The sequence below is a fragment of the Bufo gargarizans genome, chromosome 4 (genome assembly GCF_014858855.1).
Source record: "Bufo gargarizans isolate SCDJY-AF-19 chromosome 4, ASM1485885v1, whole genome shotgun sequence".
NCBI classification, from domain to species: domain Eukaryota; kingdom Metazoa; phylum Chordata; class Amphibia; order Anura; family Bufonidae; genus Bufo; species Bufo gargarizans.
Window position 1 is genome coordinate 53,918,630 of NC_058083.1, and position 27,611 is coordinate 53,946,240.

General features: G+C 43.0%; 1 protein-coding gene across 2 annotated transcripts; it reads right to left on the reverse strand.

Annotated features, from left to right (window-relative positions):
* Positions 1–10,266: 10,266 nt before the first annotated feature.
* LOC122936120 (fucolectin-like) lies at positions 10,267–27,244 on the reverse strand. Of its 2 annotated transcripts, XM_044292140.1 has the most exons (6): positions 27,107–27,244; positions 17,742–17,800; positions 15,061–15,132; positions 13,306–13,341; positions 12,174–12,471; positions 10,267–10,507 (listed from the first exon to the last, which is right to left on the reverse strand). In XM_044292140.1, exons 1-6 carry the CDS (start codon positions 27,112–27,114, stop codon positions 10,330–10,332), a joined length of 651 nt encoding a protein of 216 aa, XP_044148075.1. In that variant the 5' UTR covers positions 27,115–27,244; the 3' UTR covers positions 10,267–10,329. The 2 variants fall into 2 exon arrangements, with proteins under 2 accessions (XP_044148075.1, XP_044148076.1); XM_044292141.1 differs by lacking the exon at positions 15,061–15,132.
* Between the last annotated feature and the right edge of the window lie 367 nt (positions 27,245–27,611).

Sequence of the window (27,611 nt, forward strand, 5' to 3'; positions counted from 1 at the left end):
CGCTTATCATCCGCAAGGTAACGGACTCTGTGAGAAAATGAATAAGACTCTCATTGAAATGCTGAGAGCAGTACCCCCTGAGACGAGGGGAGATTGGCCTACCCTGTTGCCGCAGCTTATGTACACGTACAACAACACCATCCATTGTTCCACCGGCTACACCCCGTTCTATTTGATGTTCGGCCGACAAGGGAGATTGCCTGCGGACCACTCCCTAGGGGTACAGGTGCCGGATGAGATTAACCCACTGCCCAAGACTGATTGGGTAGTGGAGCACCAAAGGCGTCTTCTTAATGCTAAGGAGATTGTCCAGGAACGGATGGAGATTGTTCGAGAGAGGCAGCAGAAAGACTTTGACCAGACTGCCCATGCGGGACCCCTGGCTCTGGGAGACAAGGTATGGTTGAAAAACAACCACCGGACCAGCAAGTTGGACAGAAAATGGGAAAGGATTCCCTATCTTATCACTGCCATACCTAATGCTGCGGCCCACATTTACCAGATCTCCAGGGAAGGAAAAGGTCCCCAAGTTGTTCACAGGAACCGCCTCAAGCCCTGTATAGAAGGAGAACCAGCGGCGGAGGAGATGGAACCGGAGCCTACTAAGGAAGAGTTGCCGGCTCCACCTATGGACCCTATGCAGGCTGTGGAGAACTTAATCCATGATAAAGAGCCGCTCCACTGGGCCCTCACGCCTTGGTTGAATTTATTGGTTCCTGCTCCTGTTTCTGTTAGCCCTCAGCCTCCTGAAGAAGCTCCAGAGGCAATGGGCTCTTCTGACGTTCCTGAAGCCAGGCAGGAAGAATCCCTGCCAGTAAGGAGGTCTACCCGTTCTACCAGGGGGCATCGTCCTGTGAGGTTTGTGGACTACATTATGGGCCCAGGTAGCCCCTCACGGGAAACCCCTGTTTAACCGTTACAAGCCTGGGTACGGACTCATGTTGTTCTTTGAGCCTCCAAGGACTTATGTTTACCTACATTTTATATGGACTATCCTGGTTTATTGATACGCTGTGCCAGGTCAGCGCCCCTGTTCCCTCACATTATCCTGAGAGAAGAGAACGACGCCCCTTGTCACCACTCCTTCCAGTGATCCATATTGCCCACTGTTGTGTTGTTAAATGTGGTGAATATTGCATGTGTATGTTCTTTGCTATCTTTCAGGTTGCCGCTTCCAGATGGGCAGACCCTCCATGTTGCGCCGAGGACGGGCAATGTTATAGCGTGGGGGTATGTAGTGTCCCACTAGGTAAAGGTGGGCACTGCACAGGTTAATGTGTTGTATTGCATTAAACGTTATGTGCATGTTTTTCCCTGTATTATCTGGGTGTCAGGCCTGTCAGGGTGTAGTTTAGCCTCCCAGACGTTAGAGGGAGCTAGAGAGACCTAGTTTTATATAGGAAGGTCCAGACAGGGAAGAGTTAGTTCATTCCAGGGGACTAGAGGAGTCACTTCGTCCACCTGAAGCTCCTGAGGCTAGGATTAGCTCAGTAGAGACACCCCAGTTGCAGGACCCAACCTCCTGGGAGAAACCCACAGTCATCCACTTCACAAGAGAGGGCGATCCAGGGTAAGCTAAGTGACCCTGATGGGCAGATGAAACTAGAAAGAAAGCAAGAATCTAATACCTGAGGAAGATAGTAACCAAGGATTTAAGCCACCCTTTAGGTGTCCGGGCCTTGGGATATAAAGCCAGAGCAGGAGTTCTAGAAAGGACAGTGTACATTGATTCTGAGGAAAGGTACAACCTGCTGCTGAGTGCTTGTGAAGTTTACCCTCTGCGTATCTTGCATGAATATTGCCTGCCATTTTGTGAATAAGCCTACTTGTGGAACTGTGATTGAAAGACTGTACTACTACCTGCTGTACAAAGTTGGATTGTTCAGTAAAGTTACGTTTGGTTCACTATTCTACTTGTGTACCTCCATCATTCCAACTACCAACCGGCATGCCACCGTCCAAAGGCACTGGCGTCACAAATACAACAGGGACCTTGCCCCAGGCACTCAAAATACCCGTAACATCCAGGGCACCTCATCCACCATCAGGCCTGGTCCCTACATACAGAGTGTGCCCCAGAGGAACCGTGTCTACCTCTCCTTCACTGCCACGCGCCTGCCCAGGGTTCTCCAATATAGTGAGTAACCCTCGATTGCCCATAACTGTGACCTCACTTTGTCATACCCTGCAGGTCTGGCGTGTTGCAGTACTCGCCCCCCATTTTTTCATTTTTTCCTGCTCTTAGTTAATTGAGCACATGAAGCACATACTCTGGGGCCTCCACCACCTTGAAGGCCTCCAACCTCTCTAAAGACCCAATGCCAATCCTACGCAACCCCGCATGTTTGAGGCAAGGGCTAGGTTCATGCATGGTGGCTTGTTCTTTAAGTGTATGCAAAAGGGGAGGGGATCAGCTGCTTTCAGAAGTGGGATGAAGGTCTCCATCAACCATAACCTTTCACAACCTCTTTGCAACCCCACCATACATGCAGTGATGCCGGTGCTAGCTGTTATCAGCCATTACATACAGCTGACACCTTGAGGCAATGGCCAGGATTGCAGCATCTAATGGGTTTGTCATAGTCTGTGACACCAGTTTTGTTTCCGCCCTCCCGTAATTACATTAATTGTGGGTCATCATGTTTGCGCACCTATTAGGTCCTGCTATAGACAGGGCCTAATACGATGCCTGTCAGTGTTATGCTCACAGCCATAACATGTTCAACTGGGACTAACAATAAAGTAAAAAAAAGTCAATAAAATGTTTAAAAATTTTATTTAAAAAAATTGAGAAACTGCCAAAAAGCACAATTTCACCTTTCAATAATGCTTTATTTATATACAAATGAAAAATAGAAAAACAATAAAAAACGACACATTCCACATCCATGACGACCTGTACTATGAAACTAAGGCATTATTTATTCCATAAAAAAAAAAAAAAAAGAAAAACTATGCCAGAAATGGGTGGTCTTTTGGTCACCTAACCGCCAAAAAAATGGAATAAAAAGTGACATCTATCTCAGAATAGCACCAATAAAAAAAGTCAGCTTGTCCTGCAAGACATAAATCACACACACAGCTCCAATCACAAATCACCCTTGCAGAAAAAGTTAATAAAACTATTCAATAAGTTAGGTGCGCCCAAAAACTGCCATTGAAAAATTCATATAATTCTGCAAAAAAAATGTAAAACATTATGGCTTTTTACATTGAAAAATAAGCTGCCTCCAGGGATTGTCCAGTGTTTTTATACTGATGACATGAATATCAGATCAGCATTTTCGACACAACCCACCCCCACAATCAGTTCACACATCAGTGGGAGCTGTGCTGCAGTTACCAGCGCCGTCCACTACACAATGGAGGGAGCTGTGTAGCTCTGATGCCGACTTTTGCTGATTGCTGGGGGTGTGGGGTGTCGGACGCCCACCGATTTGATATTAAAGTGGTTCTCCAGGCTTTTAATATTGACGACCAATCCTCAGGATAGGTCATTAATATCCGATCTGCGGGGGTCCGACACCCGGCACCCCCGCCGATCAGCTGTATGAAGGGAAAGCATGCCCCGTGTTGGCGTGCGTCGTGCCCCCTTACTTCTCTCTTCCTGCTCGCCAAAGTCATAGCAGCAGCAAGCAGGAAGAGAGAAGGGAGAAGGCACACGTGCTCACCGAGCTCCTTCCCTTTATACAGCTGATGGGCGGGGGTGCGGGGTGTCGGACCCCAGCAGATCGGATATCCTGAGGATAGGTCATCAGTATTAAAAGCCCGGGGAACCCCTTATAGGGGTAGCACATTGCCCTCAGTAGCACATTGCCTCCAGCATCAGACATGCTTTTTTCCCATGAGTCCCACACAGAAATAATCCTAATACACAGGGTTTTTTTTACGCAGATGTGCGACCATTACGACCATACCACTGGGCGGTACACAGAACTCTGCAGCGACATGGAGGGTCGATATGTCAACCTCATCTTACCTGGAAAAAAAGGGACATCTCACCTTTTGTGCGGTTCAGATCTTCGGAGACCCTGTCAATAATTATTGCTGCAACACGTAGTCAAGAATTCCACCCAGAAGCCTCAGAAATAGTCTTCTAATCACGTGATACAAATCCTGGAAATTCAGCTTTGTCTGCAGTTAATTTCAATCTCAACTCAGCTCATGTTACCCTTATAGGAAGCTGAGATATGAGGAGCTGTTTGACCTGCTTTAAGGTGGCTGAACCCATCCATACTGGCAGGATCGGCCCAATGTCTGATATATCTGGAGGTTCTTCAGCCTCTGATTTTATTGGAGAAGGATCAGGCAAGTTGGATTTTAACGTGTCTTATCCTTTCTTCCCATGGTTTCCCAGTGGAATCTACAGGATACTTGTCTGAGGCAGGAAATATTAGTAATAGCTGACGGTTGGGGCTTGAAGGGATTACTGTCACGTAGAAGATGCAGTTCCATCTGCTGGCAGCTCATTATAGAGCAGGATTTGCTGATTAGATTGATATAAAGTTTTCTGGGAAAAGATTCAGTATAATAGTCTTGTTTTCATTTTAATTCTATCTTTTTCTGGGTTTAGGAATAGGTGGGCGGTCCTACCAATGAGTGACAGTAGTCACCAAGTAGGACCACCCCCCGGACTGCTAGCAGGACCACCCCCCGGACTGCTAGCAGAATTAAAGAAGCAAGAATTAAAATGAAAAAATGATAAATGATACTAAATATATATAAAGCTCCTCCTGCTCTCTAACCTGCTGCCCGCAGACTGGACTGCATGTTGGACGTGACAGGTCCCCTTTAAGTGTGCGGTCACATGTGGTGTATGGAACACTATGGTCAGTGGGACATTTTCATCCATTAGCAGGTCACCCCTTTATTCCCATTGACCGCAGTGTTCACAATGTCACATTGGAGCAGCTACAGCCACTGTATAGTAGGAGGACCCCACCAAACAGCACCTCATATCTCAGCCTTCTGGACTTCTGCAAGCTGCTCCTCGTGTCTCATTTTTCTGGACTCCTTGATCAGATGGTGGTGGTGGCTGAAAATGTTAAATTTTGAAGAGAGTCCATGACATTCTCTTTCTAACCAAGCTAGAACCAGCTCTGGACCTCACATGTAAGCATTCATTGCTCCAATTGTTCTGCTAGGTTTATTTCAAGCTCGATGCTCAGGGGCGTGTCTTTTCTCCGGGGGCATGTCTTTTCTCCGGGGGCGTGTCTTTTCTCCGGGGGCGTGTTGTTTCCGCTGCAGATTTCTCCCTGTAATTACCACAGCTTGAGGCATTAATTAGATCCAGCTGGAGGCATGTGAAGGATGGAACCACTGAGCATGTGTGACCACCTCAGCAAGGTGGATAAAGAAAAAGGAAAGGAACAAACAGCAGGTGGCGCTATACAGATACATTTTATTGGATAATTGTGGCTATAATTCATTTTTAACTACAGTACGTATTCTGATAAATACATTTTTATTCTCATTGGGATTTACAGTTTTTATTGGCACCATTTGGCGGTAATTATAATTTATTAACTTTTTTTGCTGGCGGTGGTGGTAGAAAAAAATAGCAATTTACTTTTTTGGGGGCTTAGGAAAAAATTCAATTGCTTTAATTCAATATACTGTAATTAGAGATGAGCGAAGTTTGGAAAAATTTGATTCTCCTGCTTCGCCGAAGTTCTCTAAATAATTTGATTTGTTACTAAATTATTCATCACGAATCGCTATAAATCATGTATACCCAGGGCACTCTGCCTTAAGGTACAGTCACACAGAGCGGCTGTGTCGCAGGCGGGTTGCAGCCATGCTGAGGTGAAGAACCACGTAGCCAATTAGGCCACAGCTGCCTTTCATGTAATTATGAAGACCACCCTGTATAGTCCATCTTCATTGTTAATGGCTGCATGGTACCTTTAAACAGGGACTGTTGCTGGTATGGGGTTTGGCTGGTTGGTGGGGGGACAATCTGCATATTATTGCTGCTCTGGGCTGTAAACACTGAATATATTAATCAGCTCTGGCATACCCACTACTCCAACCCAAGCGCTCTCCTGGCCTTCAGGTCGAAGACCCTTCTTCTGCCATCTGCTTTTCCTCCTTTTCCACATCATCTAATACCGATAAGAATAGGTCGTTATCAGGAACATCCGGCTCCTCCTCTCTCTGGACATTGCTGACTTTTCTAGGACATGGAGACTTTGAAGGATGATTTGGAAGAAGTAAAGCCAACAAAAGGTGAGGATGGTCATTATTAAGACCTGACACCCCTAAGGGGTGCAGACTGGATGCTACTGGTTGGCACGCTGGCGCCAGAATAATAAAGGATTCCTTCTTCTTAGTATTGAATTCTTCTATTAATCATTTTCAGCAACACTGTCCCTAGTGCATGAGCACTTTCCACATCTCCCCCTATGCTCAGCTCACAGGACAATGGTGGAGACCATGCGGGGTGACACTGTTATAGGGCTTCTTACTTTCCCTTTGTAACACGTGCAGCTGCTATTTCAGGAAAACCTGATTCGTTACCACGAAGCACAAGGAAATTCGGATTCATTGCAAATGGAAGTTTTCCTAAAGTTTGGACCGGAATCCTCTTCGAACGCTTCGCTCAACACTAACTGTAACACACTGCAATTTTGCATCCATAGCAACCATTCGCACCCCGAGACTGACACCAAAAGAAGGAGCCCTCTTCTTCTGTGTATCTGCTTATATGTCGCAGGCTCCAGTGGCTGCGCTGCTTTTACCCTTTGCCTTTGAAAAACGAGTCTAATTGTACATTTACGAAGGTTTTATGCTGCTGCATTTCAAGTGTCATACAAACACCACATTGCAGCACAATATAATGTACCTCCCCGGCAGGGTCAAATACCACAGTGCAGCACATAATACCACCCTGGCAGTGCCAAATACCACAATACAACACAAATACCACAGTGCAGCACATAATACCACCCCGGAAGTGCTAAATACCACAATACAACACAAAATACCACTCTAGCAGCACCAAACAAATACCACAGTGCAGCACATAATACCACCCTGGCAGTGCCAAATAATACAATACAACACAAATACCACAGTGCACCCTACATGCACCTCATGCACCCTACCTCAATGGGGTGCTGCCACTATTATAGCCCCAGATACCTAATCCATGAAGAACTGTGGGAGCCCAAGAGATTTGTCAATTCTTCTAGAACCTGAGACATCTTGCCTTTTTTTTCCAGCAGTTGTGACAACTGCTGAAAAAAAAGGCAAGATGTCTCAGGTTCTAGAAGAATTGACAAATCTCTTGGGCTCCCACAGTTCTTCATGGATTAGGTGTAAGGGGAGGAAAGGAACACCAGAATGACAACAGAAGGAAAAAGACCAGGAACTAGGCCTAAAGGCTAGGGAAAGGTAAACGGTAACCACCTAGGAAACCCTAAACCTAGCCCTGACTCCTGTCAGTATGAATAGACTCTGAAGGTGGAAATATTCATACACAGTAAACCTAGGCTCTAGTAACCCTGAATAGCCCTAGGAGTAGTGACAGGGTCTGAGACTACTGGTTTCTTCCCAGATGAACGAACCAGCATCTCCCTGAGGCCTAGTAAACAACGAGCAAATGGGAACAACAAAATACAAAGAGAAGTACACTTATCTTCAATAGAAAATGGATGAGCAGGAACTCCGATGAGGGCCACACACAGCTCTTCCAGCTATGGTATGAAGTGTTAGTCCAAACTAAATGGAGGAGCAGTAATGACCACAAGCTGCACCTGAGACAAGAGGTGTGGTCATTACCAACAACAACACTGCAACAAGTGAAAACAGAGAGGCTGTCAGATAACCTCACAAGCAGCCAGTCTCTCAGATCTTCTAATCTCTGTCATGGGAGGTACTGTGACAGCAGTCTTCTGGTTGTTCGGGTTGGCAAGCAGTGCTGGATCGCCAGCACAACGCATTTCACCAAGATCCAACAGATCTTATTGACTTTAACATGCACGGCACTTTTAAATGGCAAAACTGTCTTAGAATTCATAGCAACCAATCAGAGCTCAGCTTTCATAGTAGTGATGAGCGTCAGGGGTCATATTTGAATTCGCAATATTTTGCGAATATTTTGTAGAATATTCGTCGAATATTCGCAAATTCGAATATTCGTTATATTCTACGATTTTTTCCACTCGAAAAATCGGCAAGGTAATGATAGTGTAATATGCAAATTTTCGTAATGCGAATTTTTGTAACTTTCAACTATTAGACAAAGAAGATTATAGCACTATATATAGTGAAAAAACAAAGTTATAGCAATATAGCGAATATTAAAAAAAAAAATCGAATATAGAGCAATTTAGCTAATATAGTGCTATAATCTTCTTTGTCTAATAGTTGTAATTTTTTACTCATGTGAAGTTCAGATTGGAAAAAAATTACAACTATAAAAAAAAAAGATTATAGCACTATATTAGCTAAATTGCTCTATATTCGATTTTTTTTTCAAATATTCGCTATATTGCTATAACTTTATTTTTTCGAATATTCGTAATATTCTAAAACAAGAATATATAGCAATATAGCGAATATTCGAAAAAAACGAATATAGAGCAATTTAGCTAATATAGTGCTATAATCTTTTTTTTATAGTTGTAATTTTTTTCCAATCTGGACTTCAGATGAGAAAAAAATTACAACTATTAGACAAAGAAGATTATAGCACTATATTAGCTAAATTGCTCTATATTCGTTTTTTTTTCGAATATTCGCTATATATTCTTGTTTTAGAATATTACGAATATTCAAAAAAACTAAGTTATAGCGAATATAGCGAATATTCAAAAAAAAAATGAATATAGAGCAATTTAGCTAATATAGTGCTATAATTTTGTCTAATAGTTGTAAGTTTAAAAATTTGCAATAAAAAATTTGCATTACGAAATTTCGCAAACAACACTACTCCTAAAGTCAAATATACTGCAGCCTTCTCATTGGCCCACAAGCTAGAAGCAGGGAGGGATCATGTGTACTGATTAAAAAAAAATAGAATATTCGAAATTACTAATATAAACTATATTCGAAATATTAGCGAATTTTCGCAGTACCAATATTCGCGATAAAAATTCTAAATTCGAATATTCGTGATCAACACTATTTCATAGCAACCAATCAGAGCTGCAATACTAGTCAACTGTAGTGACATAAGAATATAACAAATGGCAACTACGCTATCATCTAGGTATTAAAGACTGTGGTCCTAATTTGCTATTTGTTTGATTGTCGCCTCAGCGTTAAGGGTTATAGGTTCAATCGCTATAGAACACTTGATACTTTTATACCGTTATTTGCTTATTATATATTTTTGTGGTAACATATGTCATGACATTAATGATATGTTCACTATTCTGATTTACGTATACAATATTGATTTTCACTATCATTTTATTGTAATTTTAATTTGTTCTTTGAACCTAAAATTCGAATAAAAAAAAGAAAAAAAGAATTTAAACAGAGCTGAGCTTTCATTTTACCAGAGCAGTATAAATAAATGATGCCCATCATCTCCTTTCCCTCCAAACAAGTAGTTATCTTTATGGAGGGCCATAGTATTATGTGCAAATGTGTCCAACGTGGTGGCCAATGTATGCACAGAACTGCTCAGCTGGTCAATTTCTTGGACTTCCTATTCCAGCATAAAGGAGTAGATTGGTTGCAGAAGCGGAGTACCACAGGGTCCAATGACAAAAAAAAATACAAGTTTGGACAACCATCATTGTAGGCAACATCCAGGAGAGGATTTTGAGAAGCTTGAGGTGATCAAAGCAAAATGATCCCAGCGTGAGCACATCAGCAGAACAACATGTCAACATTTCTCTACAGACCACACAAAGGAAATGGATTGTGGTTTTTGTGGCCCACCCTGCATACCCATCACCCTGTATTCCCTCAGCCCAGATCAGACATATATGGTAATCTGATACCATGATTAAGATAGAAACCCACCACCTAGTTGGTGATGAAATCTACCCACAAGACACTATACAAGCTAAGGCCATGGATGCAGCCCTCTTATTGTAATTGTTGTTGGAGGTCTCAGGGGTTGGACTCTCACAATCAACAACTGATATCCTAGTGATAGGTCTCCATTAACTTTTGCTGACATGGTGACAAACAGTTTATCAGAGCTTTCGTTGGTAATGAACCTTCCACTCAACTAGACCTGGGAGGCTTCTGGATGTAGACACTTTCTGAAACCCCTTACTTCCAGGAAAGAAGGAATTGCACATCATATTTTATATATGTGGATGCTTTTATTTTACCATAGCTTGAAGTTTTATATACATCATATAATTATCATGAATTGTTATAACATGAATTCTCCTTCAGAACTTCAGCTCCAAAGACCTGAACTTCACACAGCTGAAGATATGTTTCTTTTCCAGTCAAATTCACATTGACATATCTCCCGACCATATCATTACATAGAAAGGTCTGAGACCCTCCAGTTGGAATTGTTGTCACCACTGCACACCTATGATAAGAAAGATGATGAGTTAGAATCCTTTTCTACATGTTGGCATCATGCACATGACCGTATCCGTTTTTGCACCTTGCAAAACACAGATACAGACTGTGTGTAGTCCACATTTTGCAGATTAGTACGTCCTGCCCTCTGTTAAAAATGCCTATTCTTGACCGCAAAATGGACAAAAACGGGACATGTTCTATTGTTTTTTTGCAGGACAGCGGAAAGGTCATACAGATAGATTTGGCGGTGACTTATGATGTCAACCAAATAATGAGTCCTGACCTGGGACCCCAAAATAGTCTGTTTGTCCCAAGAAGTCTTAATATATTTTTGCTTTGTGACCATACTTGATTTTAGGATAATGTTATATACATTCAACTGCTTAGTCTCAATTACGAAGAAATCCAGACCACAAATACTTTTTATAATGGTAGCCAGTGGTAGATGCATCCGAACATAATCTACAAAGCATACTACTATTAAAATATACAGCCACATAGAATCTTTTTTTATTACATGTGATATATTTTGAGACAACCTTTAACGAAGAGCTTTGGATTTGGAAGATCGTGAATGGAGACTTTAGGATTTTTGAGAAGACAGCATGACCATATATCAGGGATAGCCAACCTGCGGCTCTCCAGCTGTTGCAAAACTACAACTCCCTGCATGCCCAGACAGCCTACAGCTATTAGCCTACAGCAGGGCATGGTGGGAATTGTAGTTTTACAACAGCTAGAGAGCCGCAGGTTGGCCATCCCTGATATATGGTCATGCTGTCTTCTCAAAAATCCTCAAATCTCCATTCACGGTCTTCCAAATCCAAAGCTCTTTGTTAAAGGTCGTCTCAAAATATATCACATGGTTGGCCAGCCCTGCCATATATAAACATGTTGAGAACATTATATGTAGAGCTTTTAAGAAGAATATATATATATATATGTATATATATATAAAGATTTTGACAAGCTTCTATGTGGAGATTTCATTAAATCATGTGTGGTGTTTTCAAGAAGAACATGCGTAAAGATTTTGAGAAGATCATATGTGAATATTTGGTGAAAACCATATGGGAATATAACTTTTTTGAGATCATATGTGAATGTGAAGTTTTTGGAGATCATATGAGGAGATATTGAGAAGGTTGTAGAGATTTTGTGATCTTATGTGGAATTTTGAGAAGACTGTCCTTCCTCACCTTTCCTCTTGGTTTCGGATACTTTATCCTGAAATGAATGCTGTAAGTTGACTAGTTTTGAAAAAAATAAAACCTTTGTTACTCTGTTGAGTGTTTTGAGTAATGCAAACTTTTTTTGTTTTAAGGCTGATTATCTTGCACCTCTCATCTCTGGATATCTTGAACCAGGCTGAAAGGTCAGGAAGGACACAGCTGTAGGTGTTCTTCCTTTAGCTGGGGTAAATCCAGTTACAGTTTCAGTACTGTTGTGTATTTAAACAGGCATATACTCATGGGAGAGGGAAGTAATGTTACCTTTTTACAAAATATTAGTGTGGCATCATTTGAAATGTGCAGAAATATGGCCACCAGTCCACAGAAAGGATACACTGGGGTATGGGCGGTGTTAGTTTTTGCAGCCATTGGGAGTGGTATAATCTAAAATTGGACCAAAATGGTTTGTGCACCCCCGATCTACTGGCTCAGGCTCACCGTGGATTGTTGTTCCCATTGTTGGCCAAAGAGTCTCCCACAAGGATTTCTGCACCATTAAGTCTCTCTCCACAGCAGTCACCTCTGTTAGTGATGGTTATGTGGCTAATTCTGTAGGACTTTATCAAGTCCACCCTCCACCAGGGAGATAATTCATGCTGTGTGTGAATACATGATCCATGATTAAAGTTTGGGTCCTGGTTTCCATCTATTGCATTTATAGCTATTGGGATATATCCTTCTTTGGTCAGGAGAACTGATGACTGAGTAGCTCGACCTTGAAGTGCAACATTCATATCTATCAAGAGAAGATCGAACTTGAATGAAAAACAAGTCCAGCAGTAATAATGAACAACATCATAATTTACAACCAATTGAATCTTAAAGGGGTTCTCTGGAATTTCTGTATTTCTTTATATCCTTAGGATACCCCATCTCTATAAGATCAACAGGAATCTAACAACCTGCACCCAAGGCATAAAGTGGGTGTTTTGGAGGACCTTTCAGATAGTAGCACAAAGACAGTTTTTAAATAGTGCTGGGAGAGAGAGACAGCTGCATAGTGCATGGTAGTTAGCTAGCAAGTAGAAGTGAGTGGTACTCTTCAATTGGCACTCCCCGTCAGGGCCTAGAAAGGGTGTGAGCAGCAGTAAGACCCACAGAAGAAGCCTGTAGAAGAAGTAGTTGACTGTCAAGTAGAAGGAGACCTTAGAGACAATGATCTTACCCAGGGAATTTGGATGAAATGCCAGATAAGAGAGAAAGCTTGTTGATTCCTAAAGAAACTTACCCAACCTGTTGTCACTTACTAAGCCAGTGCCCTCGTTGAGAGACTATTGTATTTGTAACCATAACCTTGTTACCCCACATGAGACTGTAACTGCCAAGCTAGTTGCCTCTTCTGAATATTTTGTAACCATTAAGCATGATGTGTGTTGTAAGAATACTGCAACCACGTTGGCTGTCCACGTGAGATCAGTGAAGCCATTGTTGAAGTTGCTTCAGTGTGTCTGTTTGCTTCCACCTTCCTTAAGTGGGGAGTCACGTATACCACTGATGTGATGTAGAAATATCTAACTGCCCCCCACGTGACAGGAAATACTCAGTATTATTTTTTTTCATATTTACTTACATTGATGTTTGTCCTCAGTATTACCATTAGGGCTTCCTAGAAAACATAAAGAACAGTTTATTAGTTTCCTGATATTTGGAGTCACAGGGCGATGTCTGGGGTTACTTTTTCTCCAGTGACATAATGACAACACTTGCTGATCTATACTCGGGCAGTTCAGTGTTGTCACAGGGATGTTATATAGATTCCGATCCCCACCCCAATCAATGTTCACACAATAACCACATTATTCTCATGACTAGAGATGAGCAAATCGAATACCACGAAGTGGCATTCGATCCAAATTTCAGGATAAATTCGATTCGCCTTGATGCCGAATTACCTTGTCCTTTGTGTAAGCGAATCGATTTAACTTGAAATAGTGTAAAATACAAAAAGATTCATACTTACCTCCTCCATTTGCTTGCGACGAGCCGCCATCTTGATTGAAGATCTTGTTGGCCAAAATCCCGTGTGTGGTGACGTATGACGTCACCGTGGCGGCCGGCATGATGACGTAATCTCGCGTCGCGCGAGATTTCGCGCCAGATCTTCAAGCAAGATGGTGTCAGCCGGCCCATCTCGAGCAAATGGAGGCGGTAAGTTTGATGACATTTTTATTTTTAATGTTAAAATTACACTGAGATGGCGCGATCATGTATGAACGCGGGATCTGAGGGGTACAATGGCGGGGAGCGGCGCTATCGCAGCTCCCTGTCATTGCACCCACTACTTACAAACAAATGCGCTTCGTGACAAAGTAATTCGTCACGAAGCGAATTTTTTTGCAGAATTCGGCGAATCAGCCGAATCGAACTTTCAATTTTCAGGCCAGTTGTAGCATATTTCATTTGTGTAAAATCAATTTGGACATAAATAAAAAAAAAAAAAAAATTTTTTATGAATCTGAGATCAAATGGATGTCAAGAACTTCATTCATTTCTAATTTATATATTTTTTATTTTGTTATCTGTGCAATTATTATTGTTACTACGGAAATCAACCTCAGATGTTCTCATTTGCACCCTGCACTACATTCCTTTTCCTCTTCCATGACCAGGTTTCTGCACCTTTTGCCATCCACCTGCATCCTCAGCCCATGATTTTCTTCCTACCTGTCTCCACACACTTGCTGTCTTCTCCTCATGACTTTCCTGCACTTCACTTCTACCTCCACGATATGTCCTTTGTTCTTCTGAAATTAGCATACCCTTTACCCTCCAGCACATTTCCACCTTTTCCCTTACAGCCCTGGGGCGGACTAGCCATAGACCCTACCAGAAAGCTCCTCAATGGGCCAGTGCCCATGGGGCTGCCCCAGCCTTCCTCAAAGCCGCTACGTGGGTACATAAAGAGCTGATGCTCCCAGCATTTTTTAAGATACTTATGTACCCAGCCACAAGTGTCGTCCTGATTCAACTGTATTGCTGTCCTCAGGATGGCGATGCAGTTGACTACTGTGCAGTGATCACATCTCCTTTACTCCACAATAGTTTTCGTACCCCAGTACACTCTTTAGCTCATCTGAAGATGTTTTTCTTTACAACTTGTGTTACTTTAGTCAATGCCATTCTTTGTATCTAAATCTTTTTGTCTTGACCTGAGATTTTTTGCTTTCACTTCCAGTTCATTCAGATATTCATTATGCCCCTGATGAAGCAGACACACAGGTTCTTTTATCAACCCCATTGTTTTATACTACTTGGCAGCTCCCCGTTTTATCCTGTTTTTTATTCCACTTTTTACTGGAAATGATCTTGAAAAACTGTAACTTACTTTTGCTTCTGAGATGGACGGCTTCCTGTTCTGGTCTTTCCATGTTCGAAGGAGATTCCTCTATAACACCTCCTGCAACATAACAGCAAAAGGAAGATACCAGTGCTGTTTATAAAGACACAAAGGAGCCTCGTCCAGTCCCTGCTTCTCTCCACTAGTAGCCAATGCGAAAAGTTGTGAATGTTTGGGGTGACTTACTTGGTCTCAATTCACTTCAAACTAAACTAATAGCTCACAAACAGTTGTACTGTTCACCTCTTTTTTTAAGCCCATTGAGCAAACCTCCACAGAGCAGACACAAAAAGTAAGTGAACCTTTGGGGTAATGACTTCTCCAAGAGCTAATTGGCAAAACGTGTTTAATTAAGGACATGAGATTGGACTGTGGGTTTTGCAGGTACTTTGCTATTAATAAAGGGTTGGAGATACACACGGGCGGATTGGCCATAGACCCTATAGGGACATTTCCCAGTTGGCCACTGCCCAGGGGGCTGCCCAGGATCTCCTCATGGCAGCTGATATGATGCTTTCAACATTAATTAATGCTAGAAACATCAGGTATCTATGCCCCTGGCTGGTGGCCATAGGTCCCCTCCTGAATTCAACCATATTGCTGTCCTCTGGGCAGCGATACAGCGGATTACTACAATGGGGGCAGTAGTATTTTGTTCTGCACTAAGGTATTTCTGGCAATATCTACCTCTGTTGCTCCTCTGTTTGGACCTGCCTACAACATGGGGCCACGTTTAGATTTTTTTTCCAGGGCCACTTTAATTTCTCAGTCCACCACTGGGAATAAAGTGATCTTGGTTTGGTCCAGGGTATATATATTTATTACGGACTAATAGCTGTGAGGCTATGATCACAAACAGGGTCACTTTCATAGCCTCACAGCTATTAGTCCCTATTAATAAAGACACACAAAGCCTGGTTACTGACAAATCTGTTCTTCTCAAGAAAGATTGGTTAGTATGAACCAAGCTTCAAAGCAAACAACTTTCAGAAGTCCTCAAAAGACTTGTAATATAGATCCATGGAGCTGGAAAAGGCTACAAAAACTAAATACCTAGGTGTTACCATCCCACAGACAAATTGAGAAAATTCAGAACTTCTGCTAGGAGAAGGCATCCTGGTAAAGGTGTTATACTGGAAAAAATATTGATGATCTATCTTCAGGATAGGTCATCAATATCAGACCAGTGGAGGTCCAACACCTGGGCCCCCCTCTGATCAGTTGCTAGATAAGGTCGAGTGTGCTGCGGCCTCCTCCAAGGCCATGTGATGTCACCATAGCTCAGTCACATGACTTAGTTGAAGTCAACTATACAAGGTATGGCTCTGTGCTTGGTAAGCTGCTGGGAGTCTACATCGCTCACTAGCTCTGGTGAAACAGCTGATCGTGGGGGTGCCGGGACTCTAACCCCCGCCGATGTGATAATGATGAGCTATCCTGAAGATAGGTAATGATCATTATTTCTTGGATAGCCCCCTTAAGATTACTCTAATAGCACAAACTGCAATCCTGAAAGAAGACCTGAAGACTTTTAGAAGACTCTACAAATTGCAGAAACCTCTGGCCATGTGTCCACTATTAGAAACACACTGAAGAATGGTGTTCATGGAAGGACACGACAAAGGAAGCTGTTGCTATCCAAAATAAACATTGTGTACTAATCAGATTTTTCACCTTGGTGGTCCACAATGCTTCTGGAGAAATGTTCTATGAACATACATGACAAAAGTAGAACACTTTAGCACAAATGCACAATTTTATGTTTGGAGGAAGAAAACTGCATACAACAGCAAAACCTTATCCGAAATGGTGGATGGGCATCATGATTTGCTGCCTCATGGCCTGTACACCTGGTAATTATTGATAGAACAATGAATTCTAAGGTGCAGGAGCCCATGACCTCAAGCTGAAGAGACATTGGGTAACACCAACCAAAAAAGCACACAAGTAAACAAAAAAATGGCTGAAAAAGATTTGCATTCTGTGATGGCCAAGTCAGAGTCTTGAGCTTAACCCTAAGGAGATACTGTGGTATCACCTAAAGAGGGCTGTGCGTGCAAGGCGTTGCAGAAATATTGATGGTCTGAAACACGCTTGCAGGGTGGAAAGGTCCAAAATTCCTCCCCAATATTGTGCAAATCTTATTTATATCTACAGGAAACATTTGGTGAAGGTGATTGCTGATAAAGGGAGATTGACGGGTTATTAAATTCAAGGATACTACGAATGTTTACTCAATAAAGACATGACTATGACTAGTACGAGTTCTTCGTGCCTTATTAGTTTAGTTAGATTGTGTTTGTCTAAAGTTTTGACAACAATGCAAAATCCAGGCGTTTCCAATGGGTTCACTTACTTTTTCTTGCAACTAACTTTAAATTCAAACCATAGACCGAACCATGGAATAAATATAGACCCCCAAATCAGATGTGCAGACCCTCGGCTCTCCCCAGTCTTCCAGTCCTCTTTACTTCTGGATGCTTCTGCAGACAATGCACTTATGCCAAGACACTGTCTGCAGTGGCGCTCAGGGGTGAAGAAGACGGCAGAAATGGAGCAAAGTGAGAATATTACAAAAAATACAGCACTGGGGATATCTGCCTGCTCCTCCTGGATTGTATGTGGTGTCACGCTTTATTATAATGGGTTAGACGAGAAGTTTACTGAACCTGCACAGGAGTCATCAGACACGAACCAGATGAGGACAATGAAGAGCAGAAGCTTCATCCTGCAAATGATAAAATAAATCCAGTGAACGTACTCCTCTCATTCATATGTATAACAAATGTAGCAGAGTGGACACCATTACTTTGCACATTTCGTAGTGCCAGCACAATCTCTAATTCACACTATTGCAATCCCTTCAGGACAATGTGGCTCTATGTATGTTGTCGCCCGCACACTCCCTTCCTATCTCTTGCTCGAATGACCCATTTCATCTTTATCCTTTTGCTGTGGCTTTGCTATAATGATCTCTGTGCAGGTTCACACAGCCCATAATAAAGAAGAACTACAGGGGAATAGTTACCATCCCTCGCTCCTGAGGTCCTCTTCACTTCCAGTTGCAGCAGCACACCAATCTTGACTGTGAATAAGACTACAGGGATCTAAATTTGTGAGGGTTTTGGTCTGCACAGTATGTCTGAAGGCATATACAGTACTGTGGCACCTTGCATGCTGGTACTTGTAGCCCCTGGATTCAATGAAGGCCATTTTGGCTCCACATAGACATAAATCAAGGGGGCCCAGCATGCATGTGGGACCTGCACTTCCTGGATTTCATGGTCGCTGTTATGGCACCCAACAGGTGAGCTTTAGTGTTAGGACCCGTCTTATAGAGATCGCCTTGGCGTTCGGCAGACGGGCTCAAATGATTTTGTACAAAATGTATTTGCTAAGCATCTCTAAGTTATTAGCATAGCATTTGCAATGTAATATACTTTTGTACTCTACTTTTGGTTTGTAGAGTGCTGTTGCACTATGTGTTCGTCAGATCTATGGGGGCACTTGTTACTGGCACATGATTGGGGGGCATCTATGGGGGCACATGATTGGGGACACTTGTTACTGGCACATTATTGGGGGGTATCTATGGGGGCACATCTTACTGGCACATTATTGGGGGGCATCTATGGGGGCACTTCTTACTGGCACATTTTTGGGGGCATCTACTGAGGCCACAAAGAAGGGGTATTTTATATGGGGGAAGGGGGGAGAGGAATACTATGGGGGCCTCTACTGAGGCCACAAAGAAGGGGTATTTTATATGGGGGGCTCTGTATAGGGGTATTATATACTGGGGCACATTTTGGTGGGTACTATGGGGAAGGGGAGAGAGGAGTACTATGTCGTCATCTATGGGGCACTAAGAAGGGGTATTTTATACTTGCAAATTATAGGGGACACAAAGGGCATCTACTAGGGCACTATATATGGGGCATTTTATACTAGTACATTATGGGGGGCACTAGAAAGAAGGGGGGGGGGAGAGGAGCACTATGGGGCATTTACTGGGGTCACTATATAGGGGTACTTTATACTGGCACATTATATGGGCACTATGGGGACATTAGCTCAATTGGGGGCATTAAAAGGGGGTATTTTATACACTGGCACATTATAAGGAGAAATATTACTACTGGAGGGCATTATGATGGGCTTTATTACTACTGGGGGTCTATGGGGATCACGATTACTAGTATGGGCACTATGGGAGCATTATTACTTCTGGGGCACAGTGGGGACATGTTGGGGGCACTGTTGGAGCACTATTACTAACGTGTGCTCTAGCAGAGAATTATTCCTATTGGTGGGACTTTTGGGAGCACTATTACTGTGGGGGCACCTTGGCACAGTATCAGCTTTCCACAATTATTATTAGGGGACGTTATGTTTACACTATTAGTGTCAGGGGCACTATTTGCTGGGCGCAGTTATTTTAGGGCACTGTGTGCCAATAATTATTGAAGGGCACTATCTGCATGGTACTAGTATTACCAGGGGGTTTATCTGTTTCTGCAGTATAGTATTGGGGAGCACAGCGGCACAGTATTGGGGGTGGTAGGATGATTTGTCCAGAAGATGGGAGGATGATGGAAAAGTAGTAAACTAAGATTTTGTTTGTCAAACTGCAGAGATGAGAAATGGCTGAAAAATGGTGTTTGGTCTGAAGGTAACATAGTTTATAAGGCCGAAAAAAGACATCTGTCCATCCAGTTCGGCCTGTTATCCTGCAAGTTGATCCAGAGGAAGGCAAAAAAAAAACTGAGGTAGAAGCCAATTTTTCCCACTTAAGGGGGAAAAATAGTGCCCCTGAAAGGCCTGAAAGGAGAAGATGAGGAAAGAGAACATCTTCATCAAAGAGACATCACTGGATGTAAGAGGTATGTGCGCTGTATTACCCTGTATGTAGGGGTTAGTAGTACAGTACTATCTGCACAGTGTAAAAAATAAATAAAAAGTCATCTGCAAAATACTATATATTTGTGTTAGAAGTTGTGCTTTTTTAATTTTTAGAATAAAGATACAGCCATTTTATTTGATACTTTTGTGCAGTTTTTTTCCTCTAAATTAAGGGACACCATAGTCACCAGAACCGCAACAGCTAAGCGTAGTAGTTCCGGTGTCTATAGCGCGTCTCTGCAAGCTTTTTAATGTAAACACTGCCTTTTTAGAAAAAAAGGAAGTATTTACATTACTGCCAAGGTTAGGTTCCCCGGTCAGTGATGAATAGTGTTGGGCTCCACACGCCTTTTCTCTGTCACTCTAACAGGGTCCGATCTTCCAAACACAATAGCCTCTGTGAGGTTCAAAGGACAGGCAAAATAGTGAAGTACCCTTTATCAGATGGTAAAAAAAGGTTTTAATCTACTCACAACAAAGTTGTTCAACAAAGGCATATAATAATTCCACTTTACAACGTCTCGTTCCTGCCCGACCCGGGTTTCGCTGTCTCGCTTCCTCAGGGGCGAACTGCGCATATGCGCAATCAGGCTCCTTAAGTAGCCCAGCTGCCTTATTACATTCAGTATTTCACCGGATCGTATCCGGGAAATACAAGTCAAGCTTTTGTATTATACATTTATAAAACAGCATTACTTTCATGAAAGTGATGAAAGTAATGCTGTTTTATAAATGTATAATACAAAAGCTTGACTTGTATTTCCCGGATACGATCCGGTGAAATACTGAATGTAATGAGGCAGCTGGGCTACTTAAGGAGCCTGATTGCGCATATGCGCAGTTCGCCCCTGAGGAAGCGAGACAGCGAAACCCGGGTCGGGCAGGAACGAGACGTTGTAAAGTGGAATTATTATATGCCTTTGTTGAACAACTTTGTTGTGAGTAGATTAAAACCTTTGTTTACCATCTGATAAAGGGTACTTCACTATTTTGCCTGTCCTTTGAACCTCACAGAGGCTATTGTGTTTGGAAGATCGGACCCTGTTAGAGTGACAGAGAAAAGGCGTGTGGAGCCCAACACTATTCATCACTGACCGGGGAACCTAATCTAGAGCAGCGCGGCTTCAACTCCCTTTTATTAACTGCATTGAGTGTGAATACCTACCACACTACCACGGAGCCTGCAGCAGCGCAAGTACTTGTCCTCACTGAGACACAGGACTGACTTTTATTGTATTGTTTTACATTACTGCCAAGGAACACCTCTAGTGGCCACTCATCATTATTACAGGTTACTACTCTACGAGGTGTGTGGATTTATTTTTTTGTGTGTGTGTTGTGGTGGTGGGTGTGATTGCATGCTAGGGTGTGGGAAGGCGGGATCCAGGGGGCCCAAGTAAATTCTTGCCCAGGGTCCAATCAATATTAAAGACGGCCCTGAGTACAGCGGCGATCTGTCAGTTTTGCCAAACTGAAAGTACTGCCCATGCTGCCCACCCGCTTCACTACGGGCTCCTTGGCAGGAAACATCGCTGCGCTCCCCTCCCCCTGCCACCTCGCCTAGAGGAAGAAGGCACGAGGACAGAGCACCCTAGAACTGTAAGTACCTTTTTCTATCTGCGATGCTGCCCTGACTAGCACCCCCTGCGTTACATGCACCCCTGACCAGTGCCCCCTGCGTTACATGCACCCCTGACCAGCGCCCCTGCGTTACATGCACCCCTGACCAGCGCCCCTGCGTTACATGCACCCCTGACCAGCGCACCCTGCGTTACATGCACCCCTGACCAGTGCACCTTGCATTACATGCACCCCTGACCAGCGCACCCTGCGTTACATGCACCTCTGACCAGCGCCCCCTGCATTGCATGCACCCCTCACCTCCGCATTCTGCATTACAAGCACCCCTGACCAGCGCACCTTGCATTACATGCACCCCTGACCAGCGCCCCCTGCGTTACATGCACCCCTGACCAGCGCCCCCTGCGTTACATGCACCCCTGACCAGCGCACCTTGCGTTACATGCACCCCTGACCAGTGCCCCCTGCGTTACATACTCCCCTGACCAGCGCCTCCAGTGTTACATGCACCCCTGACCAGCGCCCCCTGCATTACATGCACCCCTGACCAGCGCCCCCTGCGTTACATGCACCCCTGACCCGCGCCCTTGCGTTACATGCACCCCTGACCTGCGCACCCTGCGTTACATGCACCCCTGACCAGCGCACCCTGCGTTACATGCACCCCTGACCAGCGCACCCTGCGTTACATGCACCCCTGACCAGCGCACCCTGCGTTACATGAACCCCTGACCAGCGCACCCTTCATTACATGCACCCCTGACCAGTGCCCCTGCGTTGCATGCACCCCTCACTTCCGCATTCTGCATTACAAGCACCCCTGACCAGAGCACCTTGCATTACATGCACCCCTGACCAGCGCACCCTGAGTTACATGAACCCCTGACCAGCGCACCCTGAGTTACATGAACGCCTGACCAGCGCCCCCTGCGTTACATGCACCCCTGACCAGCGCCCCCTGCGTTACATGTACCCCTGACCAGCCGCCCCTGCGTTACATGCACCCCTGACCAGCGCACCTTGCGTTACATGCACCTCTGACCAGCGCCCCCTGTGTTACATGCACCCCTGACCAGCGCACCCTGCGTTACATGCCCCCCTGACCAGCGCCCCCTGCATTACATGCACCCCTGACCAGCGTCCCCAGCGTTACATGCACCCCTGACCAGTGCCCCCAGCATTACATGCACCCCTGACCAGTGCCCCCAGCGTTACATGCCCCCTGACCAGCGCACCCTGAGTTACACGCACCCCTGACCAGCGCACCCTGCGTTACAAGCAGAATGAGTAGTATTAGTTGCACACGCCAGCAACACACACAGGGTTATTTCACAAAAAGGTGAAGAGTTTGGAGAAGTGAACAATATAGGACAACATGACTGATTTGAAAAAAAATTACCAGTTCAGCTCACTTTCCTATTCAGTTATGTTGTCCTAGATTGTTCCCTTCTCCAAACTCTTCACCCTTTAGTGAATAAGCCTGTGAGCGTCTGGTCATTGGTCTTCTATAGTGACATGTTTAACCTATGGGATTATTCACACAGCCCTGGTGTTTGCTGAAACTGCTTTATACTATAAAGAAAAGCTTTGGAGAGTGTTTCTCTCTTTCTCAGGTCTGAAGCAAAACCGAGGAAGAAAGGAAAACTCTGGAAAGTATTAGGTTAGTACATTAAAAAGGTATCCCTGCATACCGCTATACTCTCGTATTTTGTATTCTTATTTATATATACTTATTTTGTTATTTTCAGTAGTATGATTTAGTGGTGAACATTATTAGTACCCCCCATTTTTGACTGTGGTATCTTATGTGCCCCCCCCCCCCCCTATATATTGTTCCTAGAGTCGCCACTGGAGTCCACAGAGCATTGGTGAATGTTATGCACTTGGAGACCCTGCTCTGTAACATCATATGGTCTCCATTTCATGGCTGAGTTACTGTGGTTCCTTCCACTTTACAATAATACCACTCACAGGGGATGGTGCAATATCAAGGAGGGAAGACATTTCAGGAAGTGACTCATGACAGCAATGACATGCAATTACTGGACCCCACTGGAATTTAATGAGCTCTTTACTCTTTCACAAATGTCTGTAAAGGCAGATTGTATGGTCAGGGGCTCAATGTTACACACTGTGGTAATGGCAGACTGTATGGCTGGGACTGGATGTTATACACCTGTGGTAATGGCAGACTGCATGGCTAGAGACTGGCTGTTATACACCTGTGCTAATAGAAGACTGAATGTCTAGAGGCTGATGTTATACACCTATGGTAATGGGAGACTGCATGGCTAGAGGCTGGATGTTATACACCTGTGGTAATGACAGACTGCATGGCTAGGAGCTGGATGCTATAAAATGTGGTAATGGCAGACTGCATGGCTAGGAGCTGGATGCTATAAAATGTGGTAATGGCAGACTGTATGGCTAGAGGCTGGATGTTATACACCTGTTGTGATAACAGACTGCATGGCTAGAAGCTGGATGTTATACACCTGTGGTAATGGCAGACTGCATGGCTAGAAGCTGGATGTTATACACCTGTAGTAATGGCAGATGCACAACTAGAGGCTGGATGTTATGTACCTGTGGTAATGGCAGACTGCACAGCTAGAGGCTGGATGTTATACACCTATGGTAATGGCAGACTGCATGACTAGAGGCTGGATGTTATACACCTATGGTAATGGCAGACTGCACGGCTAGGGGCTGGATGTTATACACCTGTGGTAATGGCAGACTGCACAGCTAGAGGCTGGATGTTATATACCAGTGGTAATGGCAGACTGCATGGCTAGAAGCTGGATGTTAAATACCTGTAATAATGGCAGACTGCACTGCTCGGGGCTGGATGCTATACACATGTGGTAATGGCAGACTGCACGGCTAGGGGCTGGATGTTATAAACCTGTGGTAATGGCAGACTGCACGGCTAGAGGTTGGATGTTATACACATGTGGGAATGGCAGACTGCACGGCTAAGGGCTGGATGTTATAAACCTGTGGTAATGGCAGACTGCACGGCTAGGGGCTGGATGTTATACACATGTGGTAATGGCAGACTGCACGGCTAGGAGCTGGATATTATACACCTGTAGCAATGGCAGACTGACAGCCAGAGGCTGGATGTTATACACCTGTGGTAATGGCAGACTGCACGGCTAGGAGCTGGATGTTATAATTCTGTGGTAATGGCAGACTGCACGGCTAGGGGCTGGATGTTACACACCTGTGGTAATGGCAGACTACATGGCTAGAGAATGGATGTTATACACCTGTGGTAATGGCAGACTGCACGGCTAGGGGCTGGATGTTATACACCTGTGGTAATGGCAGACTGCACGGCTAGAGGCTGGATGTTATACACTGTGGTAATGGTAGACTGCATGGCTAGAAGCTGGATGTTATACACCTAAGGTAATGGCAGACTGTACGGCTAGAGGCTGGATGTTATACACTGTGGTAATGGCAGACTGCATGTCTAGGTGCTGGATGTTACACACCTGTGGTAATGGCAGACTGCATGGCTAGAGGCTGGATGTTATACACTGTGGTAATGGCAGACTGCATGGCTAGGAGATGGATGTTATACACCTGTTTTTCTGTTTGTTTTTTATTTTTTATTTAAGGTGTGCACTAAAATGTAAGTAATTTTTTTATCCATTTTTGTAGACTTAACATCTTTTTCATTACATTATTTATAATATTTTTAAAATCCCAATATTGGATTACTATTTTACAACTCTTTTTTATGCTTATAATGTATAACCTTGTCCAGTCTCCAATCAGGTCATTAGGAAACCTGGTGATGCAGACTTACAGGGGAGTCCACTTGGATCATCCCACAGTCATGGACTACAAAAGCCTGCGCTAAGAACCCGAGCTGTTACATGTTTCTTATAGCAGGATCATTCTGGAAGCCTTTTTACTTAGGACCTTCACTGCCCAGTGTCAAAAAGACTGTGAGAGTCGTTAATGGGTTAATAAAGTTAAAATTGAACTCCAGGTTAATATATAGGTTAATATATAATCCTGAAACTGAGCCAGACTCTTCCAAGATCTTTATCAAGTTTGATAAAGACATTAGGGGCCCTCACAAGGTAAAGAAATTATCACCTGCAATAAAAAGTATATTTTCCTGCTCACTTTTATTCCTGCCACACTACAATTCCACATAATCATCCTCCCTTATGGTTCTATTATAAAAGCAAATATCGCTGGTGATTTTTTATTTTTTTTATAAAAGTCTCCCAATGGTCATTTCTTTCCATTTTTAGATGAAGTATATAAAAATTAAAAAAAAGTAGAAAAAATCCCCCAAAAATTAAAAAAATAAGTAGAGAACTTTTAATGGTCTTTTTTAAACGTTTTGGGAAGTATACAAATTTGAAAAAAATAAGGTAAAAAAAATATAAAATGCACAAAACCCCCCCTTCCCAAAAAGGTTCCTCACCTAAATCAACACTAGCTTCTAACCAATAAATACAAATTAGGTGTGTAATATATAAAAATGTATAGTAGATAATGACTAATGCAAATAAATTCTATTTCAAGATAATACTATTTTATTCCTAGAAATAAAAATGGCTAAAATATTAAAAAGCATATTTTCTATTTATTTATTTATGCACGTATAAATTCTAAAAAAAGCTGATTTTTTTTATATTTTGTGAAAAAAAATCTTAAATACGAAGTATATTTTCCTATTTTTTTTTTAATTATACACCAAAAATAAAATACATTTAAATAAAATAACTTGCATTATTAACAACAAAAAGGTATCATCAATTTAAAAAGTTCTGACAAAAATTGGGTAATTTGTTTTTGGTCCTGAACCAGTTAACCTTAGGTCTACATTCTTAAAAAAAAAAAAAGAATCTGTTCTCCTTCCAGTCTTTTCTTTATGAACTCTACGCAGTTTCTGATGACATTTTTGAAACATTTTATTGATATATATATATATATCTTCTCAGGTCTAGATTCCTACAATGTTCTCACTTTCAATAATCTTGAGCAACCGAGCTAGAGATCTATCAATTTTACTGCCATATTTCTAGCTTTGGTCCACCTGAGATCTTTCTCAGTTCTATCAATCTTCAGTATATTTTTAATATTTTTTACTATCTTTTATTTGCTTCACGAGATAATAGTGAGATATTCTCCTGATTAGCATCTTCCGATTTACCTTATTTCTCTCCCACTCTGAAGCCAAATCAGTGAAACAACTTCTAATAATGGCCTTATGAACCAACCATATTGTTCCCATATTTCCATCTTCCATCTTGTTGCATAATTTAATTTTCTCTTTCCATCTCTTTCCATACTCCTTCATCAGTTATAGCATCTCATTAAGCCTATAATATCTTGGCCTCTAAGCCCACCAAACAAGGAAGCCATCATCAATCATCGATACAATGCCACCACGTTGTTACGAAACGTTGGGACTCCATTACGACCCATGGCTGATCCTGGTAAAACTGGCCCTCGTCAACAAAATTGGATCAAATTGCTGGACTGGAGGAACTGGGAGCTACATTCTCAACAACCTTACTTGAACATATGGTCCACTGGTCCTCCTCAAGGGCACGTCTCTATAAAGTAGACAAATCTGATGTAGATCTTTGGCTGAAATGCAGAGGAATACTGGTACGTGCAGATGAACTACAGACTTAGCTTATTTGTTGTCCACCCCCTACCCTCTTCCTTCCCCTTTTCATTCCTTACTTCTTGTTCTTGTTCTGAATTTCTTTTTTTGCACATATAACCACATCTTACAGTTTGTCCTATTAACAAGATGCTCATTGGGCAAGTCATTTTTGAGGTCTCCCCTCTGTATATCATTTTGGTTTGTAAGTGGTTGCTAAATTTTCAATAAAAAGATCTTGAACTTGCCATTAAATACAAAATAGTTGCTAGCACAAAGAGCAACAGTAAATCAAACTATGTGGTCCATTATGTTGGCCAAATGTTCTGTACTGTTCTGTTTGGTCCATGGTCTCAACCCAAAGTACTGTATGTTGGGATATTGGTTTCTAGGTTAGTCACATCCACTGTGG